Raw genomic sequence first — 17,398 nt, 5'->3', positions numbered from 1 at the left:
ATGCAATTTAAAAATCAGGAACCGCGCTTTTGTCACGTTCCATCTAAGTTCTAAGCCTTGCCAAGCTTAGACATGCAATTGAGTGCCCAAACCAGGGAGTGTACCTCTTGTACTGTCCCACAGCCGCTGTAGGGGATGTTGAATACAACCTCCTGTGAGGTGACTGTCGGTCTGCAGCGATTGTCGTTCAGGGTGACCCTCTGTGCTGAGTAGCCTTGAGACTGGAGGTAGTCCCTGTTGACCACTACGTGCATGTAGTCTGGCAAGCACTGAATGGCTGGTAGAAGAGGAATTTGGTAATGATTAGAGGCAGTTTTCTTCTGAATTTAGAAGTCACGCAGTTTCCACCCCAACCCACTCTATTTCAGGCATTCAATTTCCACAACAATCTTTAAATTTACACTGAGATTTATTTGCGAACAAAAGCAATAAATAGGCTTGTCTGTTGAGAAACACTGGCCAGGAACTTACTGGTGTTGTGACCTGCTGGAATGGAGGAGTAGTGAGCCTGAAACCCTCTGAAGGAGTATCTGGAATCGCTGTGGAAGCGAACACTCATCATGTTTGAAGAGGACACGTATGTGGGAAAGGAACCAGAACAGAATCTCCCAAGAAGAGGGGAAGAGTGGAGAGGTCCATCATAGACTTCAATGTAGTCCTGCTGGCACGTCCCGCTTTGCATCCTGGTAGAAAAATATCAGCACTTTGTCAAATCCATTTCAGAAACTCTGATTTCACTGCCTAACATGTGATAAAGTGTTTCAGCTTTTAAAGTTCTCTCAGCACAAATTTAATTTGGCTTTTATGCAGCTCTAGCAGAAAATAGTGAGTAAAAAAATGCAACATCAATTCAGATTTTGACCTGGTCTTCCAACTGTGGGCGATATTGGAAGTATATTTAAAATTGGGAAGGTTGGTTGTTTCAGATAAGATCTCAAACTTCTCAAGTAAGTTTTGACTGATATTTGCCTAGGGAATCAATGTTTTACTTACATAATATCTCTAAATGTGAGCGTTACACGGAAATTGTTCTTTACTTGTATTTCCCACACGCAGTCAGCATCGTTCGGATAATTTCCAGGATAGTTGGGACTCTCCAGCACCCCAGAGGAATCTGAGACTGAGCCACCACAAAAATAAGGTGCTGCAGAAAGAAATGGGAAAGAATTTACTTACAGTAACCTCTGCAGAAGTGAGCTGTATGTGTCTCATCCACAGCTATGAAAAGGTAGTCCATAGGACCTGAATCAAAACTAATATTTGTTTTTGCTTTAGGTTTGCTTTCATGTTGTATTTGGAATTCCCTCAGGGGTGGATTTCCATCCATGGTGTCAGACTACCCTCTTCAGGCTGGGCTGGTAACCCCTGGATGCTTTCTGCCCCTTTTTAGAGTTGAGGTCAATTCTGGGAGGTGCCATGACAGTTGAAATGGAAGCACCTTCCTCAACAGACAGTGTCTCATCAGTTTCTCTGCTGCTTCTCTTTGTTCCCCTAAGGTCTTTGCAGGGTAAATAAGTTGCAATTTTTTCTAGAAAACTGCAATTTTCTGATCTGAGACTGAAATAAGCATTTCAAGCTGCTGTGAAAAGTCATAAGTACAAATATGGCTGCAAAAAAAAGCTTTAGTGTTCCTGCCAGCATGAATGACATAATTTTTGTCACAGGTAATCCTAATAGCATCTTTATAGGAAGGTGAGCACAACCTCTGAATATAAATGCTACAACATGCGACATTTGAAGATGAAAATCCATTTTATATTTTGCTTGAAAAAGATAACTCACACTTGCAGCAATATTGTGATAGAGACAAAAGAATAATTTACAGAAATGTGCAACAGGGAGACAGACTAACAATTAGCAAGGAGAGAAGAGCCACAGCAGAGCATTACCTGGTGGAGGTGTTGAGGTGGCCACTGGAGCTGTGGGCGTGAAGGAAGAAGAGACACATGTGAGAAATGCTGTTTATGAGAAAGGAACTGGGGCCTGAACATGGCCTCACCTTGAGGAACAGAGTGATAAAATGAGGATCTCAGGGAGGTAGGGAGGCAGGAACAGCAGGTGAGGCACAGAGGGCCATGAGCTCCATAGGAGACCAAGTTGCCTCCACTACAAATGATCATATTCTCATGTCTTGTGATCGGGTGCCAAACCCCAGAGTATGTATAGGAGACAGCTGTGGTATGACCCATGCAGGAATTGAAAGGGTGAAGGCAGATTTATCCCTGGGCATGATGCTCCTGGTTGCAGTGGGAGGCAATCCCTCTGCAGAGGTTCATTCAACCAGCAATGGCTGTAAAGTTCCTGGACTCAAAGCACAGCTGCCCTATTTTCCAGCACTTCCCCATGCTCTGTTTGCATTCTCACTTAAGTTTGGGGCAGCCCAAATGGAGAGGTCCAGGGCTGGGAGACTCCCTGCAGGGCAATCAATTCTGGCAAGGGATATCAGGAGCAGTGGGGAGAGCAGTGAGTGAGAGAGGACAGGGTTACCTGGTGTGCTGCTCATTGCTGTGGAAGCCGTTGTGGTTGTGGTGTCCAGCCGTGCTGGGCTGGACTCCTCGGATGTGGCAGGGGTTGGTGCTATGGTGGTCATTTCCAGAGGGGTGGATGTCTCTGTAAATTGGGGAGATGATGAGTTCAGTGGCAATGGCCATGAAAAGCAGAGCTGGAGGCCTAATGCCAGGAGAGAGGGTGGAGCTCTTTCCTTCTTTTCCCCCATCCTGACACCAGCCTGATCTGTCCTCAGTCCTGCCCCATCCTTACTAAAGAACAATCCCTCAATGCACAGCTTTCCCCCATCAGTGGATGCCAGCAGTAGGAATTGTGGAGATCCTGCTGTTCCCTGTCTGTGCAAGAATGGGGATTTTGGATGACATGGGCATCAGCCACAGGGAGCAGAAGACCCCAGCCTCACCTCTGCCCTTGCCTGACAGAAAACCCTCTTAGAGTGACATGTAAAAGAGCCAGAGTGCTGTGCTGGGCACGCACCTGCACAGATGACACTGGCATCCTCCATGTGCCCACAGTTGTGCACACCCCAGCCGTTGTGCCGGCACATCTGGAGGGAGGGCTCGTCCCCGCGGCACTGCACGTCGTCCAGGAAGATGCGGCCGGAGCCTGGGCCAAAGCGAGCGTTGTGTGGGGCACCCAGGGGCTGGCCACAGCCCAGCTGGCGACACAGCACCTGGGCATCCTGCAGGTCCCACTGGTCGTCACACACGGTGCCCCAGGAGCTGCCGTCGTACAGCTCCACGCGGCCCTCGCAGCCGTTCCTGCCGCCCGACAGCCGCACGCGGGGCCCTGCCACACGGAACACGCTATTGGTTCGTGTGCCTCCAACCCAGCATGCACAATCCCAACTACCTCCCCTACTGTTTTGCAGATTTTGCCTCTGTGACTTTGATCTGGGGTGTTGCAGATATAGGGAGATCAGGGAAGGGCAGTGACTGAGCAAACATCACTGGAATACAGGTGGCAGATGTGACCTCCTCTGGCCTTGCTGCTGGTGTTCTGATTGCAATCCCTGGGGACAGACATGCTCAAGAGCCTGGCTCATGTGCAGAAGAGCTTTTTGCTACCCTTGCATTTGGCCCATTCACCAAGGGGGACATTCATGCAGCCTGGAGATGACAGGGGAAGAGGGACCAGTGTTGCGGTGTGATGTCATGGCATGCCTCAGTTACCCCAGTCCTTCCCCACGTGTCAGTCACCTCTCCTTTCCCCCACCCCTGACCCCTGCTGAATACTGTCTATCAACCCAGAAATTCCAGAGGAGCATCGAGTGATAGGGCAGATTCAAAAGATGCTCTCCATCACTGGGGGCCATTGGCCCATCCAGGTGTCCCTTTCCCCCAAGGCCTCCTCCCCCTGTACCTGGATTGGTGGTCCCTGTGTTCCCTCCCCCTCTCCCCTGGGTAAAAGGATGAGCACACCACGGGGTTGGGAGTCCTTGTGGAGCTGTTGCTACATTCATGGTCCATGTGGCCCAGAATAAAACCTCTGGACTAAACCCTCCATCAGGACCAACACTTTCCTTCACCATCGCCTTAAAGGGTTTCTCCAGCACAGGGAGGCCTGAGGAGTGACCCTCTTTTACCAGTAAGCTCCAGCCCGGAACCATCAGAGCTCAAGCATGCCTGGGCTTGCCCCAACGTGCTCAGCTGGGACTCATACAAAGTCAGAGTGTCTCTGGGGTGAAAACACCACAGTTGCTGCTATTTGGTTCAGCAGCAGGAGCCAGAAAAGCCAAGGCATGTCCCATTCAGTGATATCGGTAAAAACCAATATATCAGAAGCATAGCACTGACCAGGATGAGCTGTGTTGGGCACCCCTCTTCTCTTATAGTGCCAGACTGGGGCTGGCTTTAAAAGTGGGCCTAATCTGGGTGAGCTGGACTTACCTGTTGTGAGTGGCTGTTGAGGAGGAGGGGTAGGCTGGGTGGCTGCAACAAAGAACATTAAGTGAACAAATGTATAGTGAATGCAGCAGGATTGTAACAATGGATTGACATGGACATGGACATGGACATGGACATGGACATGGACATGGACATGGACATGGAATGGACATGAAAACCCAGGATGTAGCACTAAAAGAGTAAAAGAGCATGAAGTTCTGTCCAGCATTTCCCCAACCAGACAGAAGTTTGACGTGCTCCCACTCCTGCTCCATCTATCCCACTCTACCATCTCTCAATCTGCTTTTTGCCACCTCATCTCTCAGCCCCAGCACTGCCAAGAGAGGTCAGCATGCCTGCCCCCAGTGGTGAAGCCCCAAACCCTTCAGATGGAGTGTGCTGGGCACGCACCTGCACAGATGACACTGGCATCCTCCACGTGCCCGCAGTTGTGCAGGCCCCAGCCGTTGTGCCGGCACATCTGGAGGGAGGGCTCGTCCCCGCGGCACTGCACATCGTCCAGGAAGATGCGGCCGGAGCCCGGGCCAAAGCGAGCGTTGCGTGGGGCACCCAGGGGCTGGCCACAGCCCAGCTGGCGGCACACCACCTGGGCATCCCGCAGGTCCCACTGGTCGTCACACACGGTGCCCCAGGAGCTGCCGTCGTACAGCTCCACGCGGCCCTCGCAGCCGTTCCTGCCGCCCGACAGCCGCACGCGGGGCACTGCCACACAGAACAAGGCAGGCGTTGGGGTCACTCCAAGTCAAAATCCACTGTCTCCCCCACCTCCCCTACTGTTTTGTAGATTTGGTCCCAGTGGCCATGGTCTGTGGTGGTGCAGACTCCAAAGAATAGGAGAGGACAGCGGCTGAGGAAAGACTCTGAGTATGGAGATGGCACATGTGCCCTGTCCAGGTGCCTGCTTGGGGCTGCAAAATCTGTGTGGGGAGAGAAGTGCTCAAGACCCTGTGTGATGTGCAGAAATGCCTTTTGCTAGCATTGCATGTGGCCCATGCATGGAAGGGGACTCTCATGCAGCCTGGAGAGGTCAGGGGATTAGGGGTATAGCAACCATGCAGGGATATAGCATATAGCAACCAACCAAGATCAAAGCTGTTGGACACCTCTCTTCACTTATCATGTCAAGTTGGGACTGGCTTTAAAAGTGGGCCAAAGTTGGGCAACATGGACTTACCTGTTGTGAGCGGCCTTTGAGGAGGAGGGGTTGGCTGGGTGGCTGCAACAAAGAACAGGGAGTGAACAAAAGGGCAGCAAATACAGCTGGATAGCAACAATGGGTTGATATGGATGTGAACATGGAAATGGACATGGATGTGGACATGGACATGAAAATCCAGGCTACAGGATGGAAAGGGGAAGAGAGCATGGAGTTCTGTCCAGCCTTTCCCCCATCCAGACACAAGGCTGACATGTTTCCAGTCCTGCTCCATCTATCCCACTCTACCATCTCTCAATCTGCTTTTTGCCACCTCGTCTCTCAGCCCCAGCTCTGCCAAGAGAAGTCAGCATGCCTGCCTTCAGTGGAGGAAGCCCAAAACCCTTCAGATGGAGTGTGCTGGGCACGCACCTGCACAGATGACACTGGCATCCTCCACGTGCCCGCAGTTGTGCAGGCCCCAGCCATTGTGCCGGCACATCTGGAGGGAGGGCTCGTCCCCGCGGCACTGCACGTCGTCCAGGAAGATGCGGCCGGAGCCCGGGCCAAAGCGGGCGTTGTGTGGGGCACCCACGGGCTGGCCACAGCCCAGCTGGCGACACAGCACCTGGGCATCCTGCAGGTCCCACTGGTCGTCACACACGGTGCCCCAGGAGCTGCCGTCGTACAGCTCCACGCGGCCCTCGCAGCCGTTCCTGCCGCCCGACAGCCGCACGCGGGGCCCTGCCACACGGAACAAGGCAGGCGTTGGGGTCACTCGAAGTCAAAATCCACTGTCTCCCCCACCTCCCCTACTGTTTTGTAGATTTGGTCCCAGTGGCCATGGTCTGTGGTGGTGCAGACTCCAAAGAATAGGAGAGGACAGCGGCTGAGGAAAGACTCAGTATGGAGATGGCACATGTGCCCTGTCCAGGTGCCTGCTTGGGGCTGCAAAATCTGTGTGGGGAGAGAAGTGCTCAAGACCGTGTGTGATGTGCAGAAATGCTCTTTGCTAGCGTGGCATGTGGCCCATTCACTGAGAGGGACTCTCATGCAGCCTGGAGAGGTCAGGGGATTAGGGGTATAGCAGCCTTGCACTGACCAGGATCAAACCTGTCGGACACCTCTCTTCACTTATCATGTCACGCTGGGGCTGGCTTTAAAAGTGGGCCAAAGTTGGGCAACATGGACTTACCTGTTGTGAGCGGCCTTTGAGGAGGAGGGGTTGGCTGGGTGGCTGCAACAAAGAACAGGGAGTGAACAAATGGACAGCAAATACAGCTGGATTGTAACAATGGATGGACGTGGACATGGACCTGGATGTGGACATGGACATGAAAACCCAGGCTACAGGATGGAAAGGGGAAGAGAGCATGGAGTTCTGTCCAGCCTTTCCCCCATCCAGACACAAGGCTGACATGTTTCCAGTCCTGCTCCATCTATCCCACTCTACCATCTCTCAATCTGCATTTTGCCACCTCGTCTCTCAGCCCCAGCTCTGCCAAGAGAAGTCAGCATGCATGCCTTCAGTGGAGGAAGCCCAAAACCCTTCAGATGGAGTGTGCTGGGCACGCACCTGCACAGATGACACTGGCATCCTCCATGTGCCCGCAGTTGTGCAGGCCCCAGCCGTTGTGCCGGCACATCTGGAGGGAGGGCTCGTCCCCGCGGCACTGCACGTCGTCCAGGAAGATGCGGCCGGAGCCCGGGCCAAAGCGAGCGTTGCGTGGGGCACCCAGGGGCTGGCCACAGCCCAGCTGGCGGCACACCACCTGGGCATCCCGCAGGTCCCACTGGTCGTCACACACGGTGCCCCAGGAGCTGCCGTCATACAGCTCCACGCGGCCCTCGCAGCCGTTCCTGCCGCCCGACAGCCGCACGCTGGGCACTGCCACATGGAACAAAACACAAGGACAAGCTCACACCCGCCCAGCACTCTGCTCTGCCCACATGGGCCACTGCAACGGGGCTTCTGCAAGGCCAGACATGCAGCTGGGGGGCTGGAATTACCTGTGGAGTATGGGCTGGATGTGGTGGGCGCTGGAGCTGTGGATGCAAGGAAGAATTTGGTGTCAGTGATTCCAATGGTTCCAAATGGATCAGCACATGTCATGCAGATGAGTGTAGTGCATTTTCTAGGTGCCCCTGTCAGGTGATTCCTACAACATCCTGCAGAGTTCTTTCACTCTTCTCAAATCACCATCCTGACTTTGCCTTTTCACACTGGACCCTCATGCACACAGCGACCTCTCCTGAGTATCAAAATACTTAAGGCAGCAGCTTTATGTCCTCCATCCACATCCCCAGTGCCAGAGAATGTCTCGGAGATAGTTCTGGTACTACCCATGCAGGACATGAGGCAATTAAGGCAGATGAATTTTTTCTCCTGGTTGTAGTGAGAGGCAATCCCTCTGCAGAGTTTCATTAAACCAGGAACAGCTGCAGAGCTCTCTGACTCAAAGCACAGTGGACCAATTTGCCAGCATTTCCCAGGCTCTGTTTGCATTCTCACTTTAGTTTGGGGCAGCCCAAATGGACAGGTCCAGGGCTGGGATACCCCCTGCAAGGCAATGAGCTCTGGCAAGGGATATCAGGAGCAGAGGGGAGAGCAGTGAGTGAGAGAGGACAGGGTTACCTGGTGTGCTGCTCATTGCTGTGGAAGCCGTTGTGGTTGTGGTGTCCAGCAGTGCTGGGCTGGACTCCTCGGATGTGGCAGAGGTTGGTGCTATGGTGGTCATTTCCAGAGGGGTGGATGTCTCTGTAAATTGGGGAGATGATGAGTTCAGTGGCAATGGCCATGAAAAGCAGAGCTGGAGGCCTAATGCCAGGAGAGAGGGTGGAGGAGCTCATTCCTTCCTTTCCCCCATCCTGGCACCAGCCTGATCTCAGTCCTGCCCCATCCTTGCTAAAGAACAATCCCTCAATGCACAGCTTTCCCCCATCAGTGGATGCCAGCAGTAGGAATTGTGTAGATCCTGCTGTTCCCTGTCTGTGCAAGAATGGGGATTTTGGATGACGTGGGCTTGAGTCGCAGGGAGCAGAAGATGCCAGCCTCACCTCTGCCCTGGCCTGACAGAAAACCCTCCTAGAGTGACATGTGAAATAGCCAGAGTGCTCTGCTGGGCACGCACCTGCACAGATGACACTGGCATCCTCCATGTGCCCGCAGTTGTGCAGGCCCCAGCCGTTGTGCCGGCACATCTGGAGGGAGGGCTCGTCCCCGCGGCACTGCACGTCATCCAGGAAGATGCGGCCGGAGCCCGGGCCAAAGCGAGCGTTGTGTGGGGCACCCAGGGGCTGGCCACAGCCCAGCTGGCGACACAGCACCTGGGCATCCTGCAGGTCCCACTGGTCGTCACACACGGTGCCCCAGGAGCTGCCGTCGTACAGCTCCACGCGGCCCTCGCAGCCGTTCCTGCCGCCCGACAGCCGCACGCGGGGCCCTGCCACACGGAACAAGGCACAACCTCAGGTTTCCACCAGCTCTGCACTTGTATCCCCAAACTTCCCTACTGCTGTGCAGATTTTGCCACAGTGATCATGTACTGGATTAGTGCAGACCCAAAAGTATTAGGGAGCTTTGTAACCGAGGATAGGCTCTAGGCATACAGACAGCAGTCTAGCCCTGTCCAGGGACCTGTTGGTGACCTGTTGGAGCTGCTTGGTTGCAGAAGTCATGGATTCACTGAGGAACTTCCAGAAAAAACTCTTTGCAACCCATGGGAGCAAACCAACGCCAGTGGGAACCCTTCAATCCCCATGGAGTTGTCATGGACCACGGAGCCTTGCACTGAGCAGGATCAGCACTGTTGGACTCCCCTTTTCTTATCTTGTGCCTGGCTGGGCCTCACTTTGAAGCTGGGTATAAGGTGGGTGAGGAGGACCTACCTGTTGTGAGTGGCCATTGAGTAGGAGTGGTTGGATTGGCAGCTGCAAAGAAGGAGAGGGAGTGAACAAAAACATAGTAAGGCTTGTGGCAGTGACTTGGATGTGAACATGGTCATGAACATGAACATGAAAGTTCAAGCTGTAGGACTAAAGGGGGAAGAGAGCTTGGGTCTTGCCTTTCCCCCCATTTGTATACGAGCCAGACTTGTCCCCAGTCCAGCCAATCCTCACCAAAGAACAATTCCACCCTCCCTCTCTTTACCCCCTCATTTAGCCTCTAAAGCAGGAAGTGTGGAAAACCCAGTGTGCCCTCTCTGTGTAAAAATGGTTTGCACAGGTTTCAGCCCTGGAGGCAGAAGACCCTTGGTGACAGTCTCTGTCCCATCCCTACTGGGGGAACTCAGCTTGGCTGCTCCCAGAAAACCCAGAACACACTTGGAGTGACATGCAAAAGGCCACACCTGCACAGATGACACTGGCATCCTCCACGTGCCCGCAGTTGTGCACACCCCAGCCGTTGTGCCGGCACATCTGGAGGGAGGGCTCGTCCCCGCGGCACTGCACGTCGTCCAGGAAGATGCGGCCGGAGCCCGGACCAAAGTGAGCATTTTGCGGGGCATCCACGGGCTGGCCACAGCCCAGCTGGCGGCACAGCACCTGGGCATCCTGCAGGTCCCACTGGTCGTCACACACGGTGCCCCAGGAGCTGCCGTCGTACAGCTCCACGCGGCCCTCGCAGCCGTTCCTGCCGCCCGACAGCCGCACGCTGGGCCCTGCCACACGGAACAAGGCACAACCTCAGGTTTCCAACACCTCAGCATCCACTGCCCCCACCTCCCCAAATGTTTTGGAGATTTGGCCAGACGTATTTCAGTTTGAGGTGGTGCAAACCTAAAGAGACCAAGGAGTGGGAGTGAGAGAGCAAAGACCCCAGGCACATGGAGGGCTGATGCATAATGAGCAAGGATCTGCTGGGGGATCCCATGAGAAAAGCTGGGGGTCCTGGGAGCTGCTGGGGGCATGGGGACATTTGTCAAAAAGCCATTTTTCCACACTATGATCATGAGACTTCCCCCCATGCCACTCCTACATCTTGCAGGTGTTTGAGGCTATGGGCCCTGGCAGAATATCCACAAGGAATTGGCCACCTCTGCTTGATGGCTGAACAGCAGCAGCCATGACCTGGCATCAGCACAGATATTTATGTTTTGGGCTAGGCTGGCAAGCACATGGGCTTGAGGGAAGGGATTGCCCCCATCCTCTTGGTACTTGCTGCCCCACAGCCAGTTGTCATATGGAACGTCTGGCAGAGCAGGGCGTGGACTCAGCACCACTGCAGCTGCCGTTCTGCTGAGGCTCAGATCCTCCCTGGCAGAAGCCCTCAAATGGCAAGACTCCTTGCCATTGGCAGAAGGGACCAGCAGCATTGCAGTGAGCAGGCTCAGCCCAGCAGGCCCCTTCTCTTCTCCTCTTGTGCCAGGGTGGGGCTCACTATAAAACTGGAAATGTGCTGGGTGGGAAGGAATTACCTGTTGAGTACGGCCATTGAGCGGGAGGGGTTGGATTGGCACCTGCAAGGAAAAGGACAGAGTGTATGAAAGAGAATTAAAGGCAGCAAACTTGTAGCAGAGGATGGACATGGACATGGATATGGATATGGACATGGAAATGCTAGGCTCAAGGAATAAAAGGATTAAAGGGCATGGAAGTCCTGCCGCTGACCTATCCAGACACCACCCTGACACGTTCCTGGTACAGCCCATGCCGTGATCCCACCGAGCTACTCTTTGCCACCACATGGAGCACCTACACCTGTGAGACTGGAGAGCCTGTGCTGACCTCTCTGTGCAAAAATGAGGATTTTGCATGACACACATTTCAGCACCAGGCAGCAGAAAATCCCAGGCTGTCCTCTCTTCCCTGGCGCTCTGCATGGTTGCTTCCCATGAAGGACACCAGAACCCATCTGGTGTGAGCTGCTGGAGAGATGATGGTCCCTGAGGGCCACGCACCTGCACAGATGACACTGGCATCCTCCACGTGCCTGCAGTTGTGCAGGCCCCAGCCGCTGTGCCGGCACATCTGGAGGGAGGGCTCGTCCCCGCGGCACTGCACGTCGTCCAGGAAGATGCGGCCGGAGCCCGGGCCAAAGTGTGCCGTGTCCAGGGCAGCCAGGGGCTGGCCACAGCCCAGCTGGCGACACAGCACCTGGGCATCCTGCAGGTCCCACTGGTCGTCACACACGGTGCCCCAGGAGCTGCCGTCGTACAGCTCCACGCGGCCCTCGCAGCCATTCCTGCCGCCCGACAGCCGCACGCTGGGCCCTGCCACACGGAACAAAGCACAAGGACAAGCTCACACCTGCCCAGCACTCTGCTCTGCCCACATGGGCCACTGCAACAGAGCTGCTGCACCGCCAGGCATGCAGCTGGGGGGCTGGAATTACCTGTGGAGTATGGGCTGGATGTGGTGGGTGCTGGAGCTGTGGATGCAAGGAAGAATTTAGTGTCAGTGACAAAGGCTCCAAATGGATCAGCACATGTCATGCAGATGAGTGTAGTGCATTTTCTAGGTGACCCTGTCCTGTGATTCCTACAACATCCTGCAGAGTTCTTTCACTCATCCCAAATCACCATCCTGCCTTTGCTGTTTCACACACTGAACAGTGAGTGAGAGTGGACAGGGTTACCTGGTGGGCTGCTTTCCGCTCTTGCAATCCATGCTGAAGTAGTCGCCTCTTCTGAGATGCTTGTCTGTGCTGGGGTGGTTGTCTCTGCTAAGGTGGTCGTCTCTGCTGAGGTGGTCGGCTCTGCCGAGGTGGGTATGGCTGCTGAGGTTGTCGTCATCTCTGCTAGGGTGGTTGTCTCTACTGAGGTCGTTGTCGTCTCTGCTGAGGTGGTCGTCTCTGCTATGAAGGCTGTTTCCTCTATCTTCTGCTCTATCATGGGCATCCCTGCTAGGGAGGTAATTCTTACAGCGGCCACAGCATTTGGTGTGATAGGCAAGGATGGATGATTAATGCCGGTAGAGAGGGTGAAGCTTTGTCCAGTCATTTCCCATAGAGACACCAGCCCAAAGTGCCCTGAATCTTTCCCCAGCCTCCCAGCTCTGTTCCCTCTCTGTTCTGCTCTTTGCCACCTCTCTGAAACCCTATTCCTGCAGGCCAGGAGTGTCTGCTGTGCTCTCTTTGTGAAAACAGGGCATTTTCTTGGCACATGCTCAGCTCACCAAGCGACAGAAAGCACCAAGGTTGCTGCTTTGCCCCACATCTTCCAAGAGAGGTCAGCATGGCTGCTTCCAAGGGAGGGCACCAAAATCCACCAGTGGGACATGTGCCAGGGGTTAGGGCCACTCAGTAAAGAGATCAGGAGCAATAAGGAGACCAATCAGTGAGAAATGACAGGGTTACCTGGTGTGCTCTCCTCTTCTCTCATAGCTGTTTTCTCTGAGGTGCTCAACAATGGTGAGGTTATCATCTCTGCTGAGGTGGACATCACTGTTGAGGTGGACACCTCTGGTGTGGCACTGGATCCTGCTGTGGTGGTCATCCCTGATGAGGTGGACATCTCTGGCGTGCTGGTGGGTAATGCTGCACTGGTCGGGTGTGTTGGGCTGGGCATTCCTGCTAAAGAGGTCATTAGTGCAATGGCAATGGACATGGGAATGGGCATGAAAAGCAGAGCTGGACAACTAATGGGGGAAGGGAGCATGGAACTCTCTCCTGTCATTTTGGGACTCTCCCTGCAGTGCAGTGAGGTCTGGGAAGGAAGACCAGGGGCACTAAAGAGAACAGTGAGTGACAGTGGGCAGGGTTACCTGTTGTGCTCTCCTCTACCGTGGTGCGCAACAGCGGTAGGGCAGAGGACTCTGGTAGAGCAGACATCTCTTCTGGGGAGGTCATTTGCCATGGGTTGGATGTGACCTCTAGGCTTGTCATTGGCACGGTGGTGACCATCTCCCCAGGGGACGTCATCTCCTCTGTGAAGACTGCTGATGCTGACATTGATGTCTCTCTTAGAGACCTCGTTGGTTCTATGGGTGTTGTCTCTTCTGGGGATGTTGTCTCCAGTGCTGAATATGTTGTATAGGTTGATGTTGGCTCTGCTTGTTTTGAATCAGACTCTTCTGTGAAAAAAAAGAAGAAAACCACTCCACACATGAGCACTGTGCAATGGATATGTCTGTGCGGTAGCTACAAGCACAGATCCTCAAGGATGAAGTGAAATCAAGAGCAATTACTCTGATGGGATAGTCTTTCTTATCTGGGGTCAGTGGAGAGAATAGAGGTGGGTAACAGCCAATTTAAAATTTGTCTTGGAGGTGGCATTTACAGATGGTAAGCTGGGTAAGGTTCGGAGGTGGCATCTGCTGCCAGCCCCAGGACTCCACTACCCAGGCACAGCCTGGGACTCCACAGGCTCCTGGGGATGGGGGGGCTGTGGGGCTGCTGGCAGCAGCAGGGCTTGGACCTGTCCCCATTGTGAATGCCCTTCTGCAGAGGATCAGGACATCCCCAGGAGCAGTTTGGGCAGTGGTCTTGGGATAGTGCTTGGTGCAAGGGCAGGAGTGGGCCAAGCTGAATCATCTGTTGGATACATCCAGCCCGTAGAAGGCACTGGAGCTATGAATGCAGGCAATAAATAAATGGCATTTAAAAAGGCTCTAACACATCACACATAGATTAATACAGGTCTGGTAGCAATTTTTATTCTTTTCTTCTAGGTGAAAAACACTGGTGTAGTTAGCACTGCTTTCCAGCATGGATTCAGCTCTCCAGGCTCTTAGTCTCTAAGGAAACATGGAAAACTGCAATACAGACGCAAAACACCTGAACAGTCTGATGTCATCAGCCTTGTCTGTCTCAGTTCATGATGATCAGTTGCTAATACATCAGAAAATAAGATACAAACAACCCACATTCTCCTAAAAATAATGTGAAAGTAAAATGAACACAGCAAAGTGAAAGAGTAGTTCAAATGGATGGATATTTGCAAAGGAAAAAAGACATTAATGGACCTGAATGAAGGAAGACTTGAAAAATATGGAAACAATCCAAAGTGAATTGTGAGCTATGACAATCTGAGCTGTGATTGTGAAATTATTATTGCCCATAACAAGTCCATTAAGAATTCACCTAACCCCATTCCTCCCTGATAAATTTTGCCTATCAGATATAGCTTTACCTCTAATTTTGAATTGTTTCCTTATTGCCACTGCCAGGTAATTAGATGGAATAATTGTCCTGCATATCAGCAATGTATATCTGATCCTTGGGGTTTTTTATTGTTTTGCATGGATGAGCAAGTGAGCTTTTTACATAACGAGAAAAACACGAGTCCATGCTGGTTCTGCAGGGCCAGGGAGTGAAAGAACAAGACTAGTGGGGAAAAGAAAAGTGGGAGTACCTGAACAGACAACAGAAGCGTCTTCATAGTGGGCACAGTTGTGGATCCTCCACCCCGTGTGATTGCAGCGCAGCAAGGACACCTCATTTCCACTGCACCTCACGTTGTCCAGCACGATGTCCCCTGAGCCTTGCCCAAAGTAGGCACTTCCTAGAGCTGCAATGGCCCTGCCACACCCCAGCTGCCTGCACACCACCTGGGCGTCCGCGAGGTCCCAGTAGTCATCACAAACCGTCCCCGACTGTCCTCGGTAGTAGACCTCAACACGACCTTCACATCGGTGCCTTCCGTTCACCAGGTGGACGTAGGGAGCTTTGGGAGAGAGGGCATGGGCACAAAACGGTCAGGGAAATAGGCTGGAAGGGGCTGGAAGGAGCATCTATTCTGCCTTCTTCCCCTATTGTCCCTAGAGGGTGTTGCCCAGCTCATTATTAAGTGCCTGTGAGGGCAGAGGTGATTTGTACCTTTTTATTCCTCTCTTCCAGTTCTCAAAATCAGCCACCTATGTTTTCTGCAAGATCCCTGCAGTAAAGTTAGGCAGCAGGCTAAGCACAAGCGGTTTAAGCAAAAAAAGAAATTTTTGGGACAAATTTAAGGACCAAGAGTCCACATGTCACCAAATCCTATAGCTTATAAGAGTAACTTTAGTGGAAGAATTCCACCAAATGTTCTACAGAATGGATGATGGGCTCAACAGGATTATAAAGATTTTAATAGGAGTTCAGTGGCTTTGTTTCTAATGTATCAGAAAAATGTCATTATATTTTGAAATAAAGAAATAACCTATCCTGTACACAGCTGATTACTGCATTCATTCAGGTAAAGCCCATCTCCTTTTCAGTTTTATTATCTTTTTTAGACATTGTTGTGTGACCAGCATGAAAATCCTGATTTTAGAGATCCATTTTTGATGAATAAGTTTATTAAAGGCTTTACTACCAAGTGTAAGCAAGCAAATAAATGTTGTAACTTTGGATTTGCAGTATTTACACTCTGGAAATCAAAACAGGCAGCTGCACTTGTTATATTTTACATTGCTGCCAAGTATATATTTACCTTATTATTAAACACTAAGTCATCCAAAGCAAAACAAATTTCTAAAGTTAACACCTCCAGGATTTCTTCACTGCGCCTAATTCTTTGCTATTGATCCAGAAGTACAGCCAAGATGGTGACCAAACTAAATTTGCCTTGATTTGTATGATTTTCAAAGGGCAAAACTATAAAAGTGCCCCTTGACTTATATCTGACTTGTTCCTTCAAATATCCACTTGAACACACATTTTTGAACCTTACTCACAGGGTTTTTGAGAAATGAAACAGCAAACCTGGCAAAAAGTCAGAATGGGATTAGGAAATGCAAGCCGACCTAAGCCAGTTTTATTTGCTGTCATTCAAGGCCTGCCATCACCGTGAGAGCATAACCATCAGCTGGGGATGAAATTAGATAGGATGAATCCTTCCTCACACTTCAAAGGTATCAAAAAGACAAAAGCCTGTGATTATACAAATACAGCAAATACTTTGCTCTGGGACACAGAGACAGAGAGCAGAGAGAACAACCAGAGCAGCCAGAGTGAGATGAGTTATCACCAGAAAAGCAGGAGACAGATGGAGAGAATTGATGAGGTGAATGGTGGCAATATAAATTATCATCACAAAGCTTAAATAACTCATTAGAAAAGTCATGAGAAATTATTATAAGATATACACAGAACTATTAATTCAAAGTCACCCAAACTACTCAGGAGACAGAAAGTAATCGTGGAAGGAAAAATTCTGTGATCATAAAAAAAGTTGAAAGTATTTAATCTCTCATAATTTTTAGATGTCCATCATTTAACCACAGTGCTAGAGTGTGAAAACTTAACTTAATGTTATATTTTGTTAATTTGTACATTATACCTGAAGAACCAAATAATACAAGCAATATTAAATATATAGCATATGTGTGCACTCGTATACTCTGGAATCAAATACGCATGGAAAATAAGTACAGAAATAAATATTTCCATGATTTTTAGATCAGATTTCTAGAACTGGAAGAATACCTCATTCATGACATACTCACAGACACAATTCTTGCAGTGATACAAGTCACTAAGATGAGTAGGACCCTGTGGCAGCAAAATGGACTCTACAAAATTGTTCAAATTATTTTTATGACCCACTCTGATGATTACTTCATAATTTCAGTAGAACAAAACTCTGCTCTTTCATCCAATTTCCAATATTTTGCCCAAACCAATACCAGTCTGAATTTAATTTCTGCTCTTGGAATCAACAGAGAGGACTCCAAGCAGTCTTTATAATTTTTTTTTTATGTGCCCTGGAACAACTCTAAGTCTTTTACCTGTTTTGGCCTCCAGAACTGCTGGACCCAACAAGAGAAGCCATGCCAAAATCGTGGTGGTACCCATCTCACCAGGTGTTGTTGGTAAAGAGGACCTCACAATATATAGTCTCTGTTTCTGAAGGGGAGTGGCTCTCCAGGTCTCTTTCTTCAGCAGAACAATAAAACAACCACAGCCCTCTAATCTGAAACAAACATATGT

At 51.2% G+C, this 17,398-nt stretch overlaps 1 protein-coding gene across 1 annotated transcript in view; it reads right to left on the bottom strand.

Annotated features, from left to right (window-relative positions):
* The window catches only part of LOC135305607 (deleted in malignant brain tumors 1 protein-like), a 66,701-nt gene that overhangs the window by 33,994 nt on the left and 15,309 nt on the right, over nt 1–17,398 (bottom strand). The window contains exons 16-40 of the mRNA XM_064429344.1: nt 17,197–17,381; nt 14,844–15,155; nt 13,255–13,563; nt 12,848–13,063; nt 12,128–12,394; nt 11,885–11,920; nt 11,451–11,762; nt 10,968–11,009; nt 9,900–10,211; nt 9,439–9,480; nt 8,682–8,993; nt 8,186–8,308; nt 7,561–7,596; nt 7,123–7,438; nt 6,746–6,963; nt 5,983–6,294; nt 5,590–5,631; nt 4,806–5,117; nt 4,171–4,439; nt 2,986–3,451; nt 2,488–2,610; nt 1,890–1,919; nt 994–1,144; nt 472–683; nt 105–277 (exon numbers count right to left, since the gene is read on the bottom strand). Of these exons, the coding sequence (XP_064285414.1) occupies nt 105–277; nt 472–683; nt 994–1,144; nt 1,890–1,919; nt 2,488–2,610; nt 2,986–3,451; nt 4,171–4,439; nt 4,806–5,117; nt 5,590–5,631; nt 5,983–6,294; nt 6,746–6,963; nt 7,123–7,438; nt 7,561–7,596; nt 8,186–8,308; nt 8,682–8,993; nt 9,439–9,480; nt 9,900–10,211; nt 10,968–11,009; nt 11,451–11,762; nt 11,885–11,920; nt 12,128–12,394; nt 12,848–13,063; nt 13,255–13,563; nt 14,844–15,155; nt 17,197–17,381 (5,128 nt within the window). The remainder of the gene's footprint in view (nt 1–104; nt 278–471; nt 684–993; nt 1,145–1,889; nt 1,920–2,487; nt 2,611–2,985; nt 3,452–4,170; nt 4,440–4,805; nt 5,118–5,589; nt 5,632–5,982; nt 6,295–6,745; nt 6,964–7,122; nt 7,439–7,560; nt 7,597–8,185; nt 8,309–8,681; nt 8,994–9,438; nt 9,481–9,899; nt 10,212–10,967; nt 11,010–11,450; nt 11,763–11,884; nt 11,921–12,127; nt 12,395–12,847; nt 13,064–13,254; nt 13,564–14,843; nt 15,156–17,196; nt 17,382–17,398) is intronic.

Source organism: Passer domesticus, chromosome 8 (assembly GCF_036417665.1).
Source record: "Passer domesticus isolate bPasDom1 chromosome 8, bPasDom1.hap1, whole genome shotgun sequence".
Classification (NCBI taxonomy): domain Eukaryota; kingdom Metazoa; phylum Chordata; class Aves; order Passeriformes; family Passeridae; genus Passer; species Passer domesticus.
Note: the sequence above shows the minus strand (reverse complement) of the source record. Positions and strands in the feature narration are given on the sequence as shown.